The sequence below is a fragment of the Notamacropus eugenii genome, chromosome 2 (assembly GCF_028372415.1).
Source record: "Notamacropus eugenii isolate mMacEug1 chromosome 2, mMacEug1.pri_v2, whole genome shotgun sequence".
NCBI classification, from domain to species: domain Eukaryota; kingdom Metazoa; phylum Chordata; class Mammalia; order Diprotodontia; family Macropodidae; genus Notamacropus; species Notamacropus eugenii.
The window spans coordinates 424916985-424936231 of record NC_092873.1 but is presented as its reverse complement, the minus strand read 5'-3'; the positions used below and the strand labels follow the sequence as shown (position 1 = coordinate 424936231).

Sequence of the window (19247 nt, the reverse complement as noted above, 5' to 3'; positions counted from 1 at the left end):
CTTCTGTATAAATAATCCATCCAGAAAAAGGATTGCTACTGCCTTCTCTGTCCTCATCCCTATATTTGACAGTGTGAATCCCTGCTGACCTTCAAAAACTTGTTTTTGTGGGGGAATAGCAGCTCTATTCTAAAATATTTATTGGAGCACTTTTTGTATGAGCTGAACACTGGTCATTGTTAGTTGATTTTGCTGAACTGTTTTTGTTACAAGAGGGCTCATAAGGAGTGGGTAGGGATGGGTGGAGAGTTTAAAAGACATCATTAAGAAGCAGAAAAGATACTGAAGAATAAGGAACAGTTTATGGTAGTTAATACAGGAACAGACTGTAGGGTAAGACTAACTAGCCTTACTTGTCTGCCTTGCTCCCTAAAACTTTTCATATTGCTGATTTTTTCCTAGTACATTGTTATACTATTTGAAATCCAACCAATTAGAAATCACTTTGGATTGAATCAATAATATTAATAACATGTTTATGTGATACTTTAAAATTTACAAAATACTTTGATTAGAAAAATTTCATTGTTTAGAAATAGACAGTGAAACTTATTTTTCAGCTAGATCTATGATCTCATAAGTGTGGGCATGCCTTCTGCTGGTGCAAATTGCAAACTGTTCATATCTTTGTATCCAGTGTGTTTCTTGCCTAGACCTTCATGTAAATCCTCCATAAAGGATTCACCCCAATATGCTAGATCCCTCTGTATAATTCGTTTTACTAGTTCAACACTTGGACTTTCTTTTAATGCTTGTCCTTGGCAATGAAGTCTTTGCCTATAGGACAACATTGGTAATATGTTATAACCTTCTTACATCTACCGTACATCATTTCATTGTCCTTCAGGTCATTTGCAGTCCTTCCAACCCCAATTCTACAGGTGAAGAATTGAGATGCTGTCAAAATCTCTGCAAAAATACAGGAACTTTTAGATGAATCATGAAGCTGTATTTGTTTGAATTTATTCCATCGTAGAATCTGTTGGAAGGAACCTCAGAAGCCATTTAGTCCACACTGACCTTTAACAAGAATCTTTTCTACAATGTGCCTGACTGGGGTGGTCTTCTGTCCTTTTCTTAAACAATGCTAGTGAAAGGAAACCCACTACCTCTCCAGTTGGTCCATTCCACTTGTGGCTAGCTTTAACTGTAAAGGAGGTTTTTTTCCTTCCTAATAACAGGTTTAAATTGACCTCTTTGTAGCTTCATTGATCCCAGTTTTCCCTGCTGGACCAGGAACATCTCTTTCGTATGACACTCCTTCGGAAGCCTGAAGGGCATTTGTCCTTTCTAGGTCTTTTTATCTAGGCTAAATATCCTCATTTCTTTCACATAATCTTCATAAGGCATAACTTCTAGACCCTTCCCAGTCATAGTTGTCTTCCTTTGAACACTTTAAAACTTTTCAGCGTACTTCCTAAAATGTGATGCTTGAGTTTCATCACAATGTTCCAGATATTCCAAGGCAGAGTGTAAAGGTACTGACGTCTCCTTAATTCTGGGTATTGTTTCTCTTAATATAGACCTAGATTGCTGCCTTCTTCTCCTTCTCCTTCTTCTCCTTCTCCTTCTCCGCCTCCGCCTCCTCCTTCCCCTCCTCTTTCTCCTGTTCCCCCACCCCTTCCCCTTCTTTTCTTCCTTCTTTCTCCTCCTTCTCTTCCTCCTCTTCCCTAACCCTTTTTCTCCCTCTTTCTTGTCCTTTTCCTTCTCCTTCCCACTCCCCCATATTGAAGTTATAGGCCACTAAAACTTTTTCTTAGACAAATTGCTATCTAGCCATGCCTTTACTATTTTGTACTTGTTCTCAAACTTCTTTAATACCATGCTGAGATTATCTGTATTGAAACAAGGGGAGTTTTGATTAAAGAAAAAGGAGGTGAGGGGAATAATTTTGAAACATATATTGCTTAGGAGTAAGACAAGCCTGAGAGGGATATTGTAGTGGGAGACACAGGGTAGCAGGGAAGAAAGGGTTGCAGAAAGTGAGGTGGGAGGATACTAAAACTAAACTTTGCCCATTTCAACATTTTATCTAAGAATTACCTAGGGCCCAAGAAGGAGAGAAAAAAGTTCTGATCATATTAAATTTTCCTTCCAAATGACCCATCTCAGGACCCTGGCTTTAGACTAATACTATTAATTCTATAATTAAGTGATGTAATAGATAGACTGTTGTGTTATAGATTAAAATCTTAGCTATTATTAATCATTTTGTTTCTATGGAAAAATGAAACTCAAGTTCCCAAAAAATTATTGACAAATGAACATCTAGATTGCAAGTCATTTATAGGTTGAAGGCCTGAAATAGTATTGTGGCAATGGAAACTAAAGGGAAGGGCATAAGGAGACAGTCATTATATAGGAAATATGTTTCTAACTGATTGAATATTGGTATAATATGACTTTACTTTTAAGCCCAGGTGGTTGGGTAGTGCTGATGACAAATGTAGAAAAAAGCAGGAGATTTGAGATTTGGAAAGAAAGAAGGAGGGAAGAACGATGAATTAAGCTCATCCAATAACCAAAAATAACGTGTAAGGAAAAATTAGCCAAACAAAATAAACTTATAATCTTTCAAAAACTTAAGAGAAGTGTTATAAGCAGATCATTACCAATTATCCATTTTGACAAGGGACAGGAGTGTCATGGTTAATTTTAATCTATAGCTAATCCTAAAGCATTAATTTTAGTCAGTGATTTCAATTGTACTTAAGTGGATCTCTGATCTCGCTTATCAATGTGTATTTTCCCTAAAGTAGTACAAGTATCAACTCATCTACACTTTTCTGTGCTGTGTGTTTCTTGCCAGTCTTCCCAGAAACCCTCCAGAGAACCTCTTTTCAATATTCTAGAATAATTACTAATGCAAAAAATGAACTATTCATTTGTAATCTCTAACTAATCAATACATGACAGATCCACCCATAGCTTTTGCAACTCTTCTTGTGTTGTAGTCATTGTTAGTAATATGTTTTAGCCTTATGCCCATGAGACATCTATCTCTTTTTTCTTTACCTATAGTTTTGTTTTTTTGGAGATTGTCATTTCATGATCCATAGCTATCCATGTAGCATCATTGGAAAAATATTGTTTTTAAAAAAGATGGATCATGTTGGAGGACAACTCTGGAAGTGTTGCATATCTTTTCATATACAATCCAGCACTTTTTTCCCTGCAGTTTTGGGCTGTACTAATTATCTGTAGTACCTGTTCAAGATAGGTTTACTGATCAATTAAGACAACAAAATGTTCACCCAATTGCATATCCTCTTCAGGACAATATATTTTCTTCCTCCATCTGGATTTCTCTCTGTTTATGGTTAGATCAGATCAACCTCATGGTTTCCATTGAGGAAGTCTTATACTATCCTGGGACTTGATGCAGTTAGCATAATATAATCCACAAAAGATAATCTGCAAAGTTTCATCATCTATAGAAAATTTCTCATTCAGATTTTAAGACATACCTTACATAAGACAAAGGAAAACACCTTTGGCAAGCATTCAACTTCTTATTTTATGGCTTCCTTAGAGAGTCTCTGAATAAAATTATCTCTACCGATATCAAGTTGACTTTATGATCTTGACATATATGTGAGAAAAACTATTTGAGGATAGCCTTTAAATTTTCATTGTATAGAATAAAATAATTTTAATAATGAACCAAACAACAGTGAAACTTGTATTCCTTATGCCTGTTTGTCGATTGTGTGACTGAAGATGTGGTCTTCAGGAGAAAATTGTTTACAGAGCCTACTTTTTCCATTATCATGTTTCTTCAAGGAAACCCTCAGTGTATGTGTTTATCATTGTCATATGGGCTTTTGAAAATAGGCATATTACTTGAGAAAACAGGCATATGATTGGTAGTTATTGATTACCCTTTTGATACTATATCTGTAATTTTCTCTAATTTTTTAATATCTTTCCCTCTTTGAAATATTTAAAAATCCTTAATTGCTTTCAAAAGCATTTATTTTTCAACACAAATCTTCTTCGTGTGTTCTTAGACTAATCTAACTACTCTTTCCAGTTCTGTTTTCCTTACTTGCTATTTGTACTTTTTCTTGACCATATCAAAGCTTAAGGAGTGGCATAGTTCTATTTAAAATCCATTTGTTGTTCTGTAAATTTTATTATAAATGTTTTTGAGACAATTGACTTAGTTATGTCTCACATCAAGCCTTATTTACTTACTTACCTACTGTCCTCCTTTACAGTATTTCACAAATGAGTTTGTATTATAAATTGGTATGCACTTGGCTGTTATGTTTTATAGCAAAGAAATCATATGTTTACTGTCTGAGAAAGTTTCAAGGTTCTTTTGTCCTCTTTGGTATTATACCTTATATAAGTTTAGTTTCTGTAAGAAGTGCTAGTAATGAGTGTCACTGTATTTTCCTTTGTCCATTTCCCATTTCCCCCATTCTCTAGCACTAAAAACTTGTTTGACTAGATCACGTTGAAGCTGTTGTGATTATCTGCATGCCATCTTCCCATTCTTCTTGTTTGCCTTTTGCTCTAACTGGTAGTTGGATTACATGGAGACAGATTCAGAAATGGCTCCCTTATCGATAACCACATGACTTCTGTTAAAATGTAGGCAGTTTCATTAAAAAAAATGTTCATGATGTTATTCACCATAATAGACAGAAGTATGCTTGCTAACGCTGTTTGCCACTGTCATGAAGTCTATCAAAGAATCCAAGTGGAATAAGGATTCCCAGCAAATAAAGGCACCTACAGATGCCTTTACAAGGATTGTATTGTGCCAATTATATGATGCCCTAGAACATCTCAAAGTCTCCTAAACAAGATCTATAATTACTCATAATAGTTCAGTTCAAGTATCACCTTGTATACAAGGCCTTTCCTAATCCCCAAAGTTGCTAAAGGCTTCCCTAACAAATTATTTTGTATTATTTTGTTTATACTTGTAGATGTACACATCTCCTTCAATAGAATATAAGCTTCTTTTGGGCAGGGATTATTTCATTTTTTTATCCCACTCATTTAGAACAGTGTTTGACACTTAATAAATGCTTCTTGATAAATTAATTGATTTCAGCCTAACTCTCAACAATGGAAAAATCAACTCTTACGGAGAATATCTCTTGTTCAGGCTATTATATGCAGTTGGATGAACAAACTAAAGAGCTTGTCTATCAGTAATATAACTCAGAGAGACATGGCAGATGGATAGTAAACTAGGTCCAGAATTGAGTAAGAGGAAGAGAACAGACAGAAATATATTTGGGAAACAGAAGTGACATTGTTATTGGAGCATACTACACACCACCTGGACAGAAAGAGGAATTAGGTGAGGAGTGTGGAAAATAAATCATAAACCTGGACTGGAGGCATGATTGAGTAATGATTGAGTACTTCCATTATCCAGACATCTATTAGAGCTCTCTCTGCCCAATGCAGACCAATAATAGTTTTTTGACTTTCTTTAATAATGATTGCATCTTTTAAAAAAGTGGAGGAAAGCAATGAGAGGATTTCATTCTAGCCAACAAGGAGGACCTGGATACTGGGGTGAAAATAATGGGAACCACAAAGGAAAATGACTGTTCCATCTTAGATTTGTGCTAGAGAAAGAAAGGAAAGCTTGACATAGTCTAATATATCCTAGATGTGGGAAGTCAAGATTTGAAAGCATTCAGATAAATGTTAGGATCCAACAGACTAACATTTTCTTGGGGAAGTCAGTCCAAGGAGGCATAGGGAATTCTCAGGAATGACATTCTAAAGGCACAGAGATGGTTTTTCTGAGGAGGAAAATTGGTTTATTGTTTAAAATGATTAATAAGGCTGCACAGAGAATTCATCAAGCAACTTAGGTTTAAAAAATATAGATAAGATAGAAGCAATGGCAGGTAATAGAGAATGAATTTTTTATATGTGGTGTGGTCCCCTAAGAATGGTATCGAAAGTCTAAAGCCAAGAATGGATTGCGACTGATGAGGAAAGTTGAGGACAACAAAAATGTTTATTTTTTTCTTTTTGCTATATTGGAGAAAAGAGTAGGATTAAAACTTACTTTTTTGGGGAGGAGGAGTTGATGATAATGGAATGAGAGTTTAGTTCTTCTCTTTTTCTTTTCTCCACCACCAAAAATGAACTTTAGATGACAAATGAATAAAAGTGGCTGGTAGGGAATCAGGACCCTATAATAAGTAGGAAGATACTAAGAGAGCATTTAGCTGTCCCTGATAAGTCCATGTCATTAGATCCAGGTGTCCCATAGGAAATAATTGGTAGAAATTAACACAAATTATAACCCTCTATTCCTTTCAGTAATCTTTGAAAAGTCATGTAGAATAAGAGAGATACCTCAAGTACAGTATGATTAGAGAATATTCTTGATTCTAACAAAATTGTAGGCCCCTGATGATTGGAGCTTAGTTTCTAGGGCTTTTCCTGAAATGTCTGATTATTAAGGAGAGGCAGCCATCATTATGTGTGAATTTGTAGAGTCTGTGATAGTCTCTAATATAGTGTAACTAAGTTTAAGCACAAAAGAGACCTCTTGGTAGAATTTGACATTGCTGACTATTTTCTCTTTGTTGCTATTCTCGCATGTTGTCTCCAGATATTTTACACCCTCCTGGTTGCCTTCCTACCTCTCTAACAATTCCTTCTCTATATCTTTCATTGGCTCATAGTCTTCTTTCCAACACCTTTAAGGCATTCATTCACCCAAATTCTACCATTAGTCCTGTTTTTCTTTTCTTCTTCCTCCTTGACAGTCTCATTTACTCCCCAAAGTTCAGCTATTGCTCTGATGGAGATGACTAACAAATCTACATCTTTGGCCTTCCTAGTTCCCAACTTTTATCCCTGGCTGCCAACAGAACATTGTTACCTGGATGTCCCATTGATCCTCCAAACTCTTTATGTCCATCGTCATCATCATCATCACCATCATCTTATATGTAATGAAACTAATAATCTTGTTATATGTAATGCGTATAATGAATCTATATGTAGTGCATATAATGATGATGATAAACAACTGAGCTTATCTTTCCTTCAAAACTTTTCTCCTAACTTCACTGTTTCTATCAATATCACTGCAATTTTACCCATTCCCTCAATTATGAAACTTTTGTTTTTGACTCTTCCTGTCTCTTGAATCCAATTACTAAGTCCTTTTTGATTCTACCTCTGTAATTATCTCTCTTATCCATCCCTTCCTTTTCATTCCCATTTTCACCACTCTAGGCTTTTCTTTTGCTGCTCTGATTGGCAGTAGCATCCTAATAGGTCTTCCTATCTACTCTGTTCTTACTCTAAAACTATCTTTCCTACTTCTACTGCTAGTTATCTTCCTTATAATTTTTCTGTTCAAGACTGTTCTGTGGTTTTCCACTGCTTTTGCCTGCCATTCAAGTCCTTCACTTTACCTTCCCATTCTTACCTTAAACTGTTTCCTTGTAAGCCCTTTATATTCCAACCATACTGGGCTGTATCATATCACTCATGCATGTCCATTATTTTCCTTCCTCTCTCCTTGCTTATGTTGTTTGCTATACTTAGAATATCCCTTCTCCATACTTTCCTTGACCTGTTGAATTCTTAACCCATCTTTTTGAAGCCCATCTCCAGTTCAGCCGTCTTCATAAAGCCTTACTTAATACCCTTTTCTCTTTCAGACTTCATTTAACATTTTGCTTACATCCTTCTCATGTGCATGTCCTGTATCGTTTTCTACTGTAATCAGTTATGTATGTGTCTCAGTTCCCTAATATGTTGTAAGCTGTATGAAAACAGAGACTGTGTCTTATCTAACCTCAATGTGTAGCACGGGTGCTTGTACATAGTAGGTGCTTAACAAATGTTTCTCGAATTTTCTCATTGAATTTCATTAGCCTTTGATAGAATGCTAATGAGTAATAACTTGCTGAAATAGCCCCTGTTAAAGAGTTATCTATAGTTTTCCTAACCTGGAAAATAAGCTAGAGTTCTGGTCTGATACGTTCATATGACTATTACATCTAGCATCTTGAAGGTGTCCCTCCATCAACTGAAGAACAAATGTCTCGTCATAAAGTCATACAGCCACAGTAGGTGACTAAAGGGATGAGTAACTTGCAGAAATTTTGAAAGCCTAGTAGTGTTTAGTATGTGCTCTCTCAGCAACAGAGGGTCACCTTGTAAATATATGTTAATTTTGAAGGTGTAATTGACCTTTGGAATTTTAATGCCAACTCTTTTTGTGTTTAGAGGTGGGAGCAATTACGGAGGAAACTGAAGCCTGTGACTGGTGGAGCCTGGGCGCCGTCCTCTTCGAACTTCTCACTGGCAAGGTATGCTGTGAGTGACTCCGGCTGCCTAATCTGTTTTACCCAGGCACAACTCTGACTTCCAAAGATCCAGAATTCTGGCCCTTGGTAGTAATTTTGGGAGCTGGAGTACACTTATAAACTTTGTATTAGGAGCAGATAGAAAATTATTACATTTTCTTGGTGCCCAAATGACTTGGAGCTCCAAAATTTGAAAAAAAAGATTATATGTGATTCAGTAATAGTGAACTCCCAGTCATGGCAATAGTTGATATGAAATATTGTGATCTGTGTTGAAAATTAACAAATATTAAGACAAAATTCCCTAAATTTGCGTTGCATGTAATTATACTGTTTAGTTGCTAATTCACCTAAAAGTCTTAATGCAGTACATTATGATAATGTTTTAGAATTTTAAATATTGTGACCTAAAATTTAGGAAATACCTATCTTTAAGAAATTATTATATGATATTCACATTTATAAGTAAATAATTTTTTTATGTTTTGTAAGTAAAAAGTAATTTTTCTTACTTTTCACCTCCTTTAGTTTAAGGTAGGTGTTTATACTCTCTCAGCTCAATAACTTTTAAGCATGATGCTTAAGGTAAATAGATTTTTTAAAAGATACTATGTATCCTGCCTTCTGGAAAGAAGACAGAGGAAATGAGCAGCCTTACCTTTGTCAAATACTAGTATATCTTGCTAAGCAGTAAAGATTATAATATTTAATTACATCAGATTTTAAAAATCATACTTTAAAATTTGTTTATTTATTTATTTTTATTTTTCGGCATTCAGTTCCATAAGATCATGAGTTCTAAATTTTCTCCCCTTTCTTCCCTACTCCCTCTCAAGACAGCATGTAACCTGATATAGGCTATACATATACATTCATTTCGAACATATTTTCATATTAGTTATGTTATGTTGTAAAGAAGAGTTAGAACCAATGGGAGAAACCATGAGAAAGAAGAAACAACAAAAAAGAGAGCCATTAATATGCTTTGATCTGCATTCAGACTGCATAGTTCATTTTCCATCATGATTCTTTTGGACTTATTTTATTGCATTGCTGAGAAGAGCTAAGTCTATCGTATGATGTGGTTGTTACTGTGTACAATGTTCTCCTGGTTCTGCTCACTTCACTCGTTTCCATTCATGTAAGTCTTTTCAGGTTTTTCTGAAGTCTTCCTGCTCATCATTTCTTAAGGAACAATAGTATTCCATTACATCCATTACATTTATGTACCACAACTTGTTCAGCCATTCCCCAATTGGTGGGTATCCCCTCAACTTCCAGTTTTTGGCCACCACAGAAAGAGTTGCTTTAAATAAAAAAATTGTACGTTTTTAAGCGGGTTATGTGTAGTTTTTGTGTATAAGACAACTGTTCTGTCAACATAGGCAGCAAGATGGTGCCATGGATAGTGTACTAGGCCTGGAACCAAGAGGACCTGAGTTCAAATGCATCCTCAGATACATACTAGCTGTTTGACCCCAGTTTCTTCATCTGTAAAATGGGGATGATAATAGCACATACGTCCCGGGGTCACTGTGAGGATCAGACTAGATAATAATTGTGAAGTACTTAGCACAATGCTTGGCACATAGTAAATGCCATTTACAGGTTAGCTATTAACATCACTAATGTCATTATTATTATTACTAACCCATGTTGATATGGCTAGAGAAAAGGCGAGAGATTTGGAAACCTAATATATAAATTAATATAGTGGCAAGAAAATATTCCTAGGAGAATTTTGAAGAGTAAGGTGCTAAAGTAGCACTAGAGAAGTTCTCAACCTTTATTCCTCTGTCTGAACTATGCAGGTGATGCCATGTAGATTATAGAGCATTTAGTGCATATAGTGCATAGTTAATGTGTCTACCATGCCTTCTGTGCTGGTCTGTCCGTGAGTGCCAGGGTTTAATAGACGATGACGTTGTGTGTGATAATAAGTGTCTCTGATTGGTTGTTTCAGACTCTGGCTGAGTGCCATCCTGCAGGGATAAATACTCACACTGCTTTGAACCTGCCAGAGTGTATCTCTGAAGAGGCCCGGTCACTCATTCAACAGGTAATTTTATCGACTTATACGACCAAGTGTATCAAGTGTGCAAATTATCATGATTCCATCATCCCCTGGAACCTAAAATAAAGTAATAACTTCAAATGCAGACTCTACATTTGTACTCGTCTGCTTTAAGTTCCTGGTGCTACCATGGAAGTCAGTAAACACTTGAGGATTGCTTGTCATCACACAGACACTCACTGTGCACAGCGTTCTGAAAGTTTTGTTACAATTTTGGGACACCTTTTGTATGTGTGTATTTGCACACATGGATATGCATACACATGTGTATGTTTTTATGTGTATGTGTACGTGACAGACTGTGTTTATTACATATAAAATGCATGCAAGTACACATGTGCATTATGTATGTGTTTATACACTATGTGTATGTGTAGATATACACATGCATATGTAAATATGCTAAGAAATATTTATATATATACATATTAAAACTTAGGTTATATTTCCTAAAAGGTCTTTAATTCTAATATTCCTCAAGATAATTAAAGTTCTTTGAGGTTAAGTCCTGTTGTATTTTTAACCTATTTAACCTATATCTAACCTATTTAACCTATTTAAACCCATATTATTCCCAGCACCTAGTGTGGTTTCTTGTACGTTGTAGGTATTTAATAAATGTTTGGGAACATTTTTTTGCCAATTGCTTATTAGTTTGAGGCATATCAGGAGTTGCTTTCTTACAGCTATTACATTTTGTGGAAGTATTATCAGTGATTGGCTTTTTACTTTTAATTCTTTTCTGGGGCACGATGGCAGTTCGTGGGATTATAGATAACCAATAGGATTTAGAGTTAGAAGGGGTTCTTAGAGGTCATCTTGTCTGTCCCTTTTCATAAGAGGACACTGAGGCTCATAGAGCTTATGTGACTTGCCCTAGTTCATACAGAGATTGGAAGAGCTAGGAGTTGAACCTATGTCTCCTGGTGTTTGGTCCAGAATAATTTCACCTGTGCCACACTGACTTCTCAATACAAATGGAGACTTTCACCTAGTTAGAGAAATCCTTTAGATCTCCCTTACTGTTGGCACCTGGAAATTGGTGTCAAATGGTGTGAAGTAGATCATTAATGTTCAGTACCTCACAGGAAGATTTGGATGTCACTGTATGAACCTTAGTTAACTTGCAGTGGAATTCCCAATGATTTCATGAAGTGAGCAAAAAATTAAATTGGCAATGTATACTCTTGTCTTCAGTTGACCAATGGTCCTTGCTGAGGAGTATTGAGAGTTGCTAGGAGTGTTTTATGTTGGGCTTTCTGCACTACTTTCCATGTACTATGGATCCACCAAATCAGAAGACTCTATCAATTCTTGGGGCCTTATATTAATGTGAAAAATAGAAAAGAAGAGGTCACTTGAAAAAGAAAAAGAACTGGGTTTTTTGTGGGGGGAATGCTTAAAGAAGAGGATTCCCTCACAAGCTTTGAGAGAAATAAACAAAAAAAATCTGGTTAGAGAGCTTAAGGTGAAACTATCCAGAGTTCTTCATGAGTTCTTCATGTAGTAAGTTAAAAAAAAAAGTTGAAGCATTCCTTATAATGAAAGAATCAGATCGCTTTTAGTAGTCTTTGACAGAATCTGTTGTACTACTATTTGGGAAAAGATGAGAGATATATGCCAGACAGTAGTATTATGAGGCAAATTCAGAGATAGTTGGATGTCTAGACCCAAAATAGAGTCTTTGACGTCATCTTGGAAGGTGGTGTCCAGTGGAGTGTTCCAGGGATTGGTGATTGGCTTGTAATTATATCGCCACATGTGCATAATTTATGATTGAAAATCAAATCTATGTTAGTATACCAGAGTTCTTTAATTATCCTACCCAAGGAAACATTGTTGGTAAAAGGAAAGGAGTATCTTGGCAGGATTGGTAATTTGTCATTTTCCTCTTCTGCTTTCTCATAGGTTGCAGAGTTCACAAAAAACATTATAGAGTACTTCATAGGGATGTAAGTTGTTCCGCTTTAAGGAAAATTGCACCCATTTGATTCTTGTGCTACCCAGCTTCCAGCAGTAATAATTTTCTTGGAAAAATTCTGATATGCCATAACCAATCAAGTTTGGCCAATAAAATAAGTGCCACTAATATGAGTATAGTTAACATATTTTCCATATAATTAAAAAAAAAACATAAGCAGAACTCTTAGTTTCATCTTGTTATTTAAGATTGTATGTTTAAGTTTGTATTTAGTTTAAATTATGCTATACTTTTGAGGCAACTAGGTGACCCAGTGGATGCAGCACTGGATTTGCAGTTAGGAAGACCTTGGTTCAAGTTCTGTCATGTAAACTTTTTGGTTGTGTGATTGCTGGGCAAGTCTCATCTGTAAAATGGGGATAATAATAGCACCCAACTCCTAGGATTATTATAAGGCTCAAATGAGAAGATATGTGTAAGTAGCTATATAAATGCTAGTGATGGTGGTGATGATGATGATGATGTTGATGATGATGATGATGATGATGATAAAAGATATATGTAAAGGGATACCTCATTCCTTACTGGCTGTTGTCTATATACTTCAGAAGAAAGTAGCTTAGTCTGCCTCCGATCAGCCACTAACCAAAAATTATTCTTGAGAGAGAGAACTTGCAACTTAACATGATCTCTCTTGAGAAGATCTTTCTTGGAAGAAGCTGGATGTGTTGTATAAATAACTGTACTTTGGCAGTATCAGTTTATCCCAACAAGTATGCCCCCAAAGTATGCCATCCCCCAAAGTGACTTAGTGAGGAGTCAAATATGAGTCTTATTTTGTGTTGTAATATTTTGGAGACACAGTCCTGTAGAGAGTGATAAAAACAGTTACTCCATAAAATAAACTTTATTTTTCAGTTTTCTGTTTGAAAGTTGAATTTCCGTAGTCAGAAATGTAATTTAACGGTATAACAAGTCCTTATCAGTGTGTTTGCTGTGTTAGCTTTGTGTTAAGATGCCTGATGCCTTCTATAATTCTGAAATTGGTAAGAATGAGTAGTCTGATTTGGAAAATAAATGGGATATATTTTGGATGTTCTTACAGTATGAAAAGTATCATTTTGAAGGTTTTTTAGCTCTTTTTCAGCTTTCTTCTAAATCTGGATGAAATTCAGAATTTGTTGAAACAATTTTTGTTGTCCTTTTTTATAGAAATTCTTGGAGAAAAACTAGCTTCATTCTAGCTAATTGTGACTATAAGAGTATTCACTTTAATTCATTAGACATTTATAAGCCTACTCTGTCTGTAGCACCATTCTCTATTCTCAGGCAGAGATTGCTTGGATAAGATAGATGTGTTTCTTGCCCTCACAGAGCTCATAGCTTTCTAGTGGAGCTACGATGAATATAGAGATAGCTAGAACACTTCAGTTCATTAGAGATGTGCAAAACAAAGTACAAAATGGGACCTAACCAGGGACAGGTCTTTACTAACTACAGAAATAAGGGAAGGCTTCTCAGAAGAGGTGACATCTGAGTTGTGTTTAAGTGTGGGTTAGAGTTCAAGAAGGAGAGCAGAGAAGCATAGGAAATAGCCTGAGCATGTGGCCAGGAAGGCAGGGAGCATGACTGAGACAGTGAGGAAGGAGGTAAGCTGAGACAGGTTGTGGTGCCTTGAATGCCAAGCAAAGGAAATCAAATTTTACTCAGTAGGGAGGTCTAGTATTTTTGAGCAGAGAAGTACCCTGACTAGATCTATATGTAAGGAATATTAGTCTGGCAGTGGTATAAAGAACAGATTAGAGGATGGAGAGGATGGAAACAGGAAGACCTGTTAGGGGGTTAATGAAGTAGTTAAACAGGGAGAGTACTTAGCACCTGTACTAGTTTGGTGGGAGTGGGAATAGTTATGTCAACATGTATTAAGAAGGGTTTGCTCTGTGCCAGGCACTCTGCTGAACTCTGGGAATACAAATGAAGGGAAAAAGAAAGACAGTCCCTTCCTTCAAGGATGGAAGGACAGAAATTCACAGGGTGCCTCCTGTGTACCCAGGCACTGTGCTTTTTACAAATAATCTCATTTGACCATATATTATATCCTAATGGGAAAAGGTAACATATAAAGGGAGATGAAAAGTGGGGGGATGGGTGGAGGAGGGTACTTAGATGGGGTAATGGAGGACAAGGACAAGTCTAGAGAGTGGGAAGTAAATCTGGGAGAAAAGTGAAGGAATGAGTATGGGACTGACCTGGGCATTGCCTCTTGGAGGTTCTGAAAGGAGCTCCCCAACAGGAAGTCATAAATGCAAAGGTATTGGGATTTTCCAAGGTGAGAAGGTTGCTGGAGCTTGGAAAAGTTTGGGGAATCAGCAGCAAAGACAGGAGAGAAGTGAAGGAGTGAGAAGTGAGAAGAAAACAGATATGAGAGGGATTGTGGAGGTAGAATTAATAGAACTTGGCAAGTGATTTGATTTAAGAAGTGGAGAAAGAAGAGTCAGAAATAACTGCGTGTTTTCAAACATGAGAGACTGATGAATGATGAGAAGAATAAAGAATTTAGGTTAAGGAGAAGAAAGAAGAAAACTTATTTTGGGCATAGGAGATTTTGAGGTGCTGGTGTGATATCTGGATTTAGATTCTGTTCTAGTCAGTTGGCAATGGGTCTGGAACAAAGAAGAGGATTCAAGGCTGAAGGTAAAGCTTTTGGAGTCATTTGAGCAGAAGTTGTAATTGAAGCCACAAATGAGTGATTATAAAGGGAAGAGTATAGAAAGACATGAGGACGAGGACAAAGACCAACCCTTGAATAACAGATACCTTAAGGGGTCAAGAAGCAGAGAAGAGGTCAGTGAAAGAGAGAGAAAAAATAATTAGAGAAGGTGAAAAGAATTGGGAAGGTATGTCTTTGATGCCAAGAAAGTATTATGCAGAAGAGAAAGAATGATCAGCACTTTGAAATGCTATACAGTAAATTTACACAGGAGGAAGACTGAAAAAAGGCTACTGGATTTGGAAATTAGTAGAACATTAGTGACCTTTGAAAGAATTGTTTTAATGGCATAATGAGACTAAAGTTAATTTGCAAGGGATTAAGCAAAATTGGAGAACGTGGAAGCATTTGTTATAGGGAGCTTCTTTTCAAGTTTAATGGAGAGATATGAGGTAGTATCAAACTAGGGTAGAAGGGTCAAAGGGAGATTATTTTGATAGTTTGGGAAATATCTGAGCATCTTTGTAGGCAGGTAGGAAGGAACAAGTAGAAAGACAAATACAAAAAGATGCCTTAGAGAAAGAAAGAGAATGATTGCTGTAACAAGGTCCTTTAGAAGGCGAAAGGAGATGGGATCAAACACACAGAGAGATTAGGCTTTATAAAGAATAAATTTCTTTTCAAATGTGAACATAGAGAAGGAAGAGGGAGAATGGTTTATATTGCCGGGAAATGTTTAGGATTAAAGGAAAGGAGTTGAGGGAGCTCCCTTTGAGAAGCCTCAATTTACTAGGAGATAGAAGGCTAGATCATCTGCTATATAGTAAATGTAGAGTATAGTGTTCTGGTTGGGGGTTTGAGGAAAGAAGAGTTTGAAAATTTAGTTTGGGAGAGAAATAGAGAGGCTATAATAAAGTCATAGTGAGAACCTTTCATAGATTTCTAGTGAGCATAATCAATTATTTTGTAACTTTCTCTATTGACAGTTATTAGCTTAGAAGTCATAATGGAGAAATGATAAGATTTCTGTAGGGAAGCTATGTGATCTAATGAAAAGAATGCTAGCTTGGGCTTAGAAGGACTGGCTTGGAGGCTTGCCTCTTTCACATACTACCTTCATGGCCTAGGACAAGTCATTTACTCTCTCAGGCCTTAGTTTCTCCATCTATAAAATGAAGGGATTGGACTAGATGACTCCTAGATGTGCCTTCTCATTCTAAATCTATGATCACATGATTACTCAGGGCTGAAGTTTGGCAGATTGGGAGCAGAATACTGGGAGAGAGGTGAGATATTCTTTGCTAGCATCTAGTGAAACATTAAATTTTCATGTTAGAGTATTGGACATTTTAATTTTCAGGGAGAGAATTGATAGTATAGAATACCTGTTGAGATATAATTAACTCATATCTATCATTATCCTAGGAGTGTTTTTTTAAAAAAATTATTTTTAGTTCCAAGTTCTTTTCCTCTCTCCACTCCTTCCCCAATATACATATGAAGTCATGCTAAACATATGTCCATCCTGTGAATATATATCAAAAGATTTTGTGATTTCTTCCAGTGATACTTAACAATCCTGGAACATACCAACCTGAAATATTGCATGGATGTCTTTTTACTTTTCTTATGTTGCACGTAATTCTGTAATATAACAACCTAATGATTGCTATTAATTTATTATGAATAATACCTATCTCTGAGTGGATTAATAAAAATGTGCATGCTATATGCTAGGTACTCTGCCAAGCACTAGGAATGCAAATAAAAAAAATGATTCATCTCTGGTTCCCACCCCCCCCCCCCCCCCCCACTCCCCCAAAGAGCTTACATTCTAAAGAGGAAGATAACACATAAAGGAGACTGGTAACCATATAAGGGAATTTTGGTCTGGGGAATTACAGGGAACTGATCTGTAACATAGACAGTTGACATTTCCTTACCAGAAGCAATGGTATTCCTGATTTGATTACTGTTTCCAAAGCAGGAGTTGGGAAGCAATTGTGGTGGTGTGGTGGGGGTGGGGTGGGGTGGTAGGTTACAAGTATAGCAACAAGGCAAATTAGCCTATGGATGACTGTATAGGAAGTGAAATATATTGTTTGAGATTGGTTAGAATAGGTGAATTACCACTCTTATTTGCTCCCCAGTCAAGACATCGTAGCCTCAGGGCTGGAACTCCAAAACTGAATGGATCAATTTCCTCAGGAACTAGGATCATGATTTCTGGAGGTCGGGTCTAGAAGATCTAGTTCCAGGTAGGAAGGCATAGGGCAGAAGCAAGGCAGATGGTAAAATTACCTAGGGAGACAGCTAGAATGGGGTGTGAATTACAGTCTGGTCAGATGTCTACTACATATAGTGGACTAGGGTGGATTTGCACTCATTTCACTGATCATGACTGCCCTAGGTAGAAGTTCCAAAACGAAATAAATTGCCCCAGGGACTTAGGGGTTATGATTTACTTCCGAAGAAGTAAAAAAGCAATTTTCGTTCATTAGAAGAGATTCTGTTCAGTGGGTCAGCTATTCCCAGAAAGTGCTTTAACTATTTTTAGTCCCAAGGGAGCCATTATATACATTTCTGCCTTAGTAAAACAAATGGTGCATTAGGGATCTGAAAATCTCTAGAATTTCCTAATGTGTATATAAGGAGTTTTATTTTATATTTTATTTATATTTTATTGATTTACCCAATAGAATTCATCTCAATAACCAATCCTTAGAGCAACCTTACCTTGTTTTACTAAATGCAATTGAGAGAAGCAGAGTGATTCTATAGCAGGACAAATCCTAAAACTGTGCTTGACAGGAAATGTTTTTTTGACTGCTTTGCTGTTTTACAAGTAAATGTAGTCAGTTGATTCTTAATAAAGCATAGTTCTCCTGAGGGTAGGCTCAGTCATTCTTTCTTTTCCTAAACTTTTTTTTCAAATTCTCCCTCTTTTATTAATTGAATCCTGCTTTTCTAGCTCTTACAGTTCAACCCTGTGGAGCGTCTTGGTGCTGGAGTTGCTGGTGTTGAAGACATCAAGTCTCATCCATTTTTCACCCCTGTGGATTGGGCAGAACTAATGAGATGAGAACAACCCAGGGGTCATCTGAACAAGCTCTGGTCCTCTCAGTGACAAGTGTCTCTGGCAATGCTGACTTGCAGTAATTTATAGAGCACCAAATCACTTGGACAATGACATTTAAAGGAAATGGGAGAAGAAAAAGGCCAAAAGAGAACAATTTAATCTGAATTACTGATTAAATAGGGCATTAGTTGATTTATATAGCAAGGGACTATTGTATGTAAACCATTAACTAAGGTGTGATCTCTATGAAATCTGTGTGTGTTTGTGTGTGCATACTTGTGAGTGTGCATGTTGCGGAGAAATTGTATACTCAACAGGAAAAGGAATGCACTGAAAAATGTACTTCTGAAACATTGTTGGAAGCACAGAAGTTAGTGCCATGTGTAAGGAGAGCCTTGAAGTATCAGTTAACACTATATTCTTTCAACTACAATTGGTGGAAATGATTAAATGATTTAATGTTATGTGCTGAATAAGATACTAGGAGTGCTTTATGCATAATGTCATCTGCAAAGTTTAAAAAGCAAGAAAAAAAGGAAATTTATATTCTCATGAACTCTTTGAGCTCTACTTGAATATATTTTGAATGTGGTTACATATTGTTTCACACCTTGGGAAACTCATGTAAGGGAAAAAAACGAACAACAGTCCATGATGCTCTCAGTTTTGCTTTGTTGGTTTGACACTGGCCATTTGCAACTTACATTCACGTACCCGGTCTTCTTTCGACCATCTCCGTCCACCACCACAGCTACTTGTAGTGATTTGTGTTAAAAGACATCATCACGAAAAAGAGGAGAGGAATTTATGTCCCCAAATTGTATCACGTTAATAAGGACCAAGAAATCATGCTAAATAAATTTATTGATAAAAATGTAAATTTTTTTTGTTAACAGTTATTTTCCCATGTTAATAAGACTTCTACCCCTTTCTCCTTGGGAGAATGTTATCCTCAACTTGAAAAAATGATCCTGATCAATTTCTGCCAAAAGATTTTTTTTTTCTGAAATCAATTACTGTGTTCTTCTAAATATAGACTGCACCATTTTCCCCCTGTTCTCACCATCCTGCCCCCCAAAAATATGGTTTGTATAAAATTTCAGTACAGCCTTCAGTTTCAGTCTTAGTATACACTGACTGATATTTTGTGT

General features: G+C 36.4%; 1 protein-coding gene across 5 annotated transcripts in view; it reads left to right on the top strand.

Moving 5' to 3' along the window:
- RPS6KC1 (ribosomal protein S6 kinase C1) overlaps positions 1-18976 on the top strand; it is a 213768-nt gene extending 194792 nt beyond the window's left edge. For 3 of the 5 annotated variants that reach the window (XM_072647859.1, XM_072647856.1, XM_072647860.1), the window contains 3 exons: positions 8233-8315; positions 10276-10371; positions 17989-18976. In XM_072647859.1, coding sequence (XP_072503960.1) covers positions 8233-8315; positions 10276-10371; positions 17989-18099 — 290 coding nt within the window. In that variant the 3' untranslated portion in view covers positions 18100-18976. The other 2 variants (XM_072647857.1, XM_072647858.1) reach the window with 2 other exon arrangements.
- Positions 18977-19247: the final 271 nt, after the last annotated feature.